The sequence below is a fragment of the Quercus lobata genome, chromosome 2 (assembly GCF_001633185.2).
Source record: "Quercus lobata isolate SW786 chromosome 2, ValleyOak3.0 Primary Assembly, whole genome shotgun sequence".
Lineage (NCBI taxonomy): Eukaryota > Viridiplantae > Streptophyta > Magnoliopsida > Fagales > Fagaceae > Quercus > Quercus lobata.
This window is the reverse complement of record NC_044905.1, coordinates 85,790,734-85,797,221: the sequence shown is the minus strand read 5'-3', so window position 1 is coordinate 85,797,221 and position 6,488 is coordinate 85,790,734. Positions and strand designations below refer to the sequence as shown.

The 6,488-nt window shown below is 31.7% G+C and overlaps 1 protein-coding gene across 3 annotated transcripts; it reads right to left on the bottom strand.

Moving 5' to 3' along the window:
- Positions 1-480: 480 nt before the first annotated feature.
- On the bottom strand, positions 481-6,285 carry LOC115976961 (probable sulfate transporter 3.5). 3 transcript variants are annotated; one of them, XM_031098538.1, is made up of 12 exons: positions 5,916-6,285; positions 5,587-5,794; positions 4,844-5,015; positions 3,986-4,051; positions 3,788-3,901; positions 2,533-2,649; positions 2,328-2,454; positions 1,933-2,219; positions 1,424-1,614; positions 1,226-1,308; positions 998-1,074; positions 481-875 (listed from the first exon to the last, which is right to left on the bottom strand). In XM_031098538.1, the coding sequence occupies exons 1-12, from the start codon at positions 6,226-6,228 to the stop codon at positions 696-698; spliced, it is 1,935 nt and encodes a 644-aa protein (XP_030954398.1). In that variant the 5' UTR covers positions 6,229-6,285; the 3' UTR covers positions 481-695. The 3 variants fall into 3 exon arrangements, with proteins under 3 accessions (XP_030954398.1, XP_030954400.1, XP_030954399.1); XM_031098540.1 differs by lacking the exon at positions 3,788-3,901 and having other exon boundaries at positions 5,916-6,274; XM_031098539.1 differs by lacking the exon at positions 3,986-4,051 and having other exon boundaries at positions 5,916-6,274.
- Positions 6,286-6,488: the final 203 nt, after the last annotated feature.

The window sequence follows — 6,488 nt, the reverse complement described above, 5'->3', positions numbered from 1 at the left end:
ATGGATTTTTTTAATTATTATTATTATTATTTTTATCACTTGTGTTACATACAATTTGTGCTGAAGTGACCTTTCCTTTTAGTTTTACGCATAAAACAAGGCCAATAATTGTCATTCCTTCTCTCTAATATCATACAGATGGGTTTTGGGCATATTTCATTTTATTTTTATTTCGCATTTTTTGGGGGGACAAAAGGATTGGCCAGGCTAGACCTTTAAAACAGATTGCGATTAAGGTGAATTTGGACTTTATTTGGTGATTAAATAAAAAGTTTTGGAGGTTAAATGAATAAAAAGTATGAGAATGAGATGAGATCCCCTTTTCACCCAATTTGTTCAATGGACTTTTTAATATCTACGCTAGCCCAGACTTTTGGAGCCCAGAGCCAGAACAATTTCAGCATCTTGCAGTAAAATAAAATGATGGAAAAAAAAAAATGGCCACATGCACAATGGAAATAGCTATATATAGACGAGTACTAAAATACACCTTGATAGTTTTATTAAAAGGAATAAAAAGAGAAGCCCCCGTGACAAAACTTTATGTAGTAGTTTTTTTACTAGTACATGATCCCCAAATTCTATGATACAACATTGAAGCCATTGCTATGTTTATGATAGAAAGAGAGGTTCCTTTCTTTTTTACAAATAACATGGCCCATACACATCACAATCCGAAACTACATACATTTACCTTAAACAACAAAAGATTGTAATGGGGCGTTATTATGTTGCTTCGAATTATGAAGTGAAAATCGACATGCGTCGATTGCAGCATCTATAGACAGGAAGATGTTTTTCTTTCCAAAGGTGTCTACGAATTTTGATGTTATCATCTTCTCCATGACTTTAGTCCTCGGGTTTATTATTGCCATCTGGAAAACATGAAATAAGCATCCAATTTAGACTATAGTTCCTCGTTTTTTTTTTTTTTTTTTAGGGGGGGGGGGGGGGTGGGGGGGGGAGGGGGTTTGTTATTTCATAATAATCATTTTACCTTAATATCATTTGCTTGCAACGTTTTATGTACTTCAATTAAGGTCTCGATGCCGGTCATGTCGATGGAAGTCACTCCTATAGAAACAGATGAATTGTTTTGGTCAAGATTGATTGAATAATGGATATATGATTGTTTTTCTTCTTCTTCTTCTTTTTAATTATAATTTTTATAATTTTAAGTTCTTTCTAACTCAAAATTATATTGAGAACCTAAAATCATCCTTACCAGTCAAATCTAGAAACACACTCTCAAGGATATCTCCCTTAGACACGATATTAGCCTGCTCCTCCCGAATCCACCTTAAAATCCTATTCAAAGTACAAGTAAAACTGTTATGATATTAACTACAATATAGCCTTTTTTTCCCCTTCTTTTTCTATTACTTTAGGGACTAATATAGAATTTAAAATAATATACAATTACCTTTCTCTGATATAGGTGCAGTTGGCAAAGTAAATAGGGGAACCAAGTTGTAGAACAAGGATGCCCGGGACATTTGTTGAACCTGGGTACTGTTCAAAGTCACGGTACAAGATTGAGTTTGGTACTTTTCCAAGCTTGCAAGTAGCAGGCCTTGCCACATATAGGAGTGCTCTGATTATACCAAGTCCAACCTGAAGAGAAAATTCATACAAAAAGTCAAGTAAGAATTATTAAAAAAATAATTGATTAAATTATACTTTTATTTTTATTTTTGGTTTCTAGTATTTAAAATTTTTTATTTTCATCCTCAATGTTTATCATTATTTATCAATATATATAGTCATTCTATACATCTCCGTGAATGATGTGGTTATTAGGATTAGGTATCAATTAAATTAACTTGACTTGGAGAACTGTTGGACTAAAGTGACATAATTAATAGTTGAAGAATAAAATTAAACAGTTTGAAAATAAAATTAATAATTTAACCAAAATAATAAAAAAATTACCGAAAGCATGAGGCCCACATCCATGCTTACAAATGAAACACCTAAGAAGGCAGCCATGCAAATGACAAAATCAAACTTGTCCACTTTGAGGAGGTGATAGGCTTCTTCGTACTTGATGAGTCCAAACATAGCCGACATGATAATGGCAGATAAAGCAACGAGAGGGGTATAACTAAAGAGAGGAGCCAAGAACAGTAGCGTGAGCCCCATGAAAATTGCCATTACTACATTGGACATGGCAGTCCTACATCCAGCATTGAAATTGACAGCAGTTTTTGAAAATGGTCCTGCATATATAATATATATATATACAAAATAAATACCATTTAGTTATAAAATCACTGAATAAAATTTCAACATATTTGAAAACACAAAAATGATTGAGTGATTTATACCCGTTGTCAAGTAGCATGAAGTGATAGATCCAACAATATTCATGAAGCCAAAAGCTATCATCTCCTTATTCCCATCAATTTGTTCATTTTTCATTATGGCAAAGCTCCTTCCAATTGCTATCCCTTCCTGCATTAATTATTTTAGACAATGACTACTTCATTCATATATCTATATGTTATTACAGAAGAAGATTAAAGTACTTACAGCAAGAGCTATGAGGCCTGTTACAATCCCAGCTTTCGCCACTGTTGGCAGATATTTAGAATCAAAGTTTAACAAATGAATTGAAGAAGGATTTATTCCTTTCTTCAAGTGTCCCACCTAACATATAAAGGACAAAGGAAAAGGTAAAAAATCAAATATATTTAGAAGAAAATTATTATTATATAAAAATGGTCAATTCTTTAAGCATCATATATGATTAGGAGTTTAGGATAAAAACCCAAACTGAAAGTGTCATTTTAAAAGAGTCTCTTTGTGAAGGGTTTAAATACAACATGTTAGAGAAGCTGGATTGATATAAGGTGTAATATTATTTGGGGCATTCTTGATGCAATTGCTAAAAAAAATAAAATTGGTAAAAAATTATTGTGAGAGGGAGGGGGTTATTTGTACAATGATCTCAATCGAAGGAAGCTATCTTAATTCAAAAGTTTAAGTAAGTAAGTTTAAATGAACAAAATATTCTATTAATGGCCCACCTTTATCATTTAATCAACTTACTACTCACATGTGATGCAATTATGGGAGCCACCAACACACATGCACACTCCTCTTAACTAAAATGGATTGTTAATGAGTACTCTTAGGTCACTCGTTAGTATGACCCTTAATTTTTAGATCCTTTACGTAAATATGTGTAGAGTTAATATGCTAGTCACCATCTCTTCTGTTTAATCATGATATCATTTATTGGGGGTTTGGATTTGTGAGAATTGAAACTATATTTTTTTTTTTTTTTTGAGAGTGTGTGAGAATTGAAACTTAAAACCATAAGGAGTCCTTTTAACAAGGGTTCAATACAATATGTTGGGATACAACTTTAACTTAAAAACTTAAGTTAGTGAGTTTTAGACTCAACTACATATGTAATATTAAACACTCAAGTCAAATGACTGTCTTATTATTTGAGTTAGTGAATTTTAGATTCAACGATATAATATTGAACACTCACGTCAAATGGATGACTTATTACTTAACCAACCATATTACTCACAATTTTTTTTGAGATAACTTGTGAGTTATGACTAAACTAAACATCAAGGAAAATGGTTAAATTTATTTTAAATATATCAATGGTTTGTAAACATGTGTTCTCCTAACCAGATGTATATAAAATTTCTTAAAATGATCCACATATGCCTCACTGCAAAACTCATTATTGTCATCTAACAAAAGCATAAACAGCTTAAGAGGAAAATTAATAAAATAATAATAATAATTATTATAATTCACTTACAATTTGGATTCCATGATCTTCTGCGTGAGCAAAATAAGCAAAGAGACAACCTATAACTACGGTCACCAGTGGAGACATAGCTGACACCCAAAATAGCTTCGGCTTCTTTTTTGCCTAGAAATTTATGGTTGAACAATATTATGAGAGAGAGAGAGAGAGAGAGAGAGAGAGAGAGAGAGAGAGAGAGAGAGAGATTACCACATATCTAGTCAATTGGAGAAAAATAAGGAAAACTATACCAACAACTGCACTCTCCCATCTCCACTGTACAATAGAAGATCAAATGTCATTATCATCGTTTGAGTATCAATGTTTATTTCTTGACCTCGATCGTTTTCTTTTTTAAAGGAAAATACTAAAATAATACTAATTTTATTATAAAAAATTCACAAAATGACATAACAATTGATGTTACATTAATAGCATAATAAATACATTTAAATATTACTTTTTTGTATTATATTTAAAAGTTGAAATATCAATTTATAAGACTTTAATGATAATTTTTTTTGAGAGCCAAAGCAATGAATTCATTAAGATGAACACCGATTCCTTTTGTATGATGACAGAGTTATAACATGGGATTTCCTCTAGCTATACACACTCAGCATAGAATCTATAATATTTGATATTTCTGATTATAGTTAATGGGATTACATTAATTTGCGATTCTAACAATTATAAGAAAATATTGTAATACATATTAAAGATTGTAAATAAGTATTTTTATAGAATTTTTTTTATAAAAAAACTAGAAGTGTAGTTTCTAAAATATCTTGATACATAAGAGAGTGTTCAAATATGACTTTTTATGAAATTTTATCTCCAAAAAAAAGTATTTTTCATCTTCAAAAACAGTACCATTTGTTTTATGTGATTGTCATTTTCTGGTGACATTCATGAATCACCATATGATGTGAGTTCATTCGCATGATGGACTCAACCAAATTAATCCCGACCCTCAATCTCAGTTTGGATCAAGGAATTAAAAGCAAAAAAAATTTATTTATTTATTTATTTATTATAAGCTGGGGGTGTCTTCCAGAAATTACAAACCTCCTTTCTATTCTTGATGATTGCATGCATCACAGAAATGACGTCGGTTTTGGTGGTAAAATGGTTCATTCCGAAAAATCCCTTTAACTGTTGCAAGCAGATTATCGTAGCCGTCCCTCCCATAAAACCAGTTATCGTGGAATGCGACAAAAAGTCCACCAAAATTCCTAACCTGCACCAAAATCATCTTTCCTTTTATTAACAGCCGTCACACCAGAATACTAATCATATTGACTTTTTTTCTATTAACAAAAATAAACAACAACAACGTATACCAATAATATTTCTATCTTTTGCCGTCAACAATATCAATTTAGGAACAACTTCTATCTTTTGCCTTCAACATGATCAATTTAGATACAACTTCTTAGTGTGCATGTGCAGTACACTAATTTTTTTAATTTTATATAGAATTGTATGCATTTATTAAAATATTATTTTAGAAAAAATTTAATACAATTTTTATGAAAAAATTTTATATTTAAGAAAGATAATGTTGCGTATATTTTATTGATTAATATAATCATTGGGAGGATAATACTTTAATTAATTTTATCCTTTTTTGTTCCTTCCAAGAAAAAAAAAAAAAAAAAAAAAAAAAAAAACTCAATTTTTGCTATACCGGACACGAAAAACACATATCATTTGAAATAAATAATCACGAAATAAACTTTTAAATGAAAAAAGGATTCTGTTCCAAAAAACAATCCATCTCTTTAATTTTCTCTCTATTATTAACTCACCTTAGAAAACCTAAAGCAGTTTGAAAGACTCCGGTGATGAACGTGGCAGTGAAAACCAACTGGAGATACAATGCCGGATTATCTTTTGATGATACCACATCATCAAGGGTTGACGATAAGAGCAATGATGCCGCTGCTACTGTTCCAACTGCAAGATGTTTCGAGCTTCCGAAAACAGCGTATAGAAGAGGTGGAACAAAGCTGGAATCTACAACAGAAAAAAAAAAGCCAAATCATTTATAGCTTTTTACAATTTCATGAGATAAATCTTTATATATTATATATATCTTGAACGTTGTGTGTGCCAAAAAATTAAACATGGGTCTTACAGAGGCCAATGATTGGAGGAATTTCAGCAAGTTTTGCATAGCTAATTCCTTGAGGGATGGCAAGGCTTGTAATGGTAAGACCAGCCAGGATATCATATCTAAGTAAACGTAAATTGTACTTAGGAAGCCATTCAAGGATTGGGATAAAGTATTGTAGAGCTTTGGTGACACGGCGGGTTGGTTTATCGTCCTTGAATTGCCGGAAGGGATCGTCAGGGAAGAAAGTTTCTTTCAGATCCGATTTCAACGTGGTGGCAAAGTCTCTTGGGGGGGCAAAGTTTACCTGGGGTTCAGAATTTATGGAATTATCCATACCACCACAAAAGTAAGAGAGTGGGTGGGAAAGTAGAGAATGTAGAGGGGGCTTAATTAGTGTGGATAAAATGTGGAGTTTGCATACATATTTATAGGCACAAATTAATGGAAAGTGATACACGGGTGACAAAGCCTGGATAAGGAGGAGTTTGACGTGCTTGAGTAACGCAGATAAACTTTTGTGCTTTGGTTTGACTTATACAATTTTACTAACTTTTTTTTTTTTCAAAGATAACACCTACAGAAATTACAAATTGT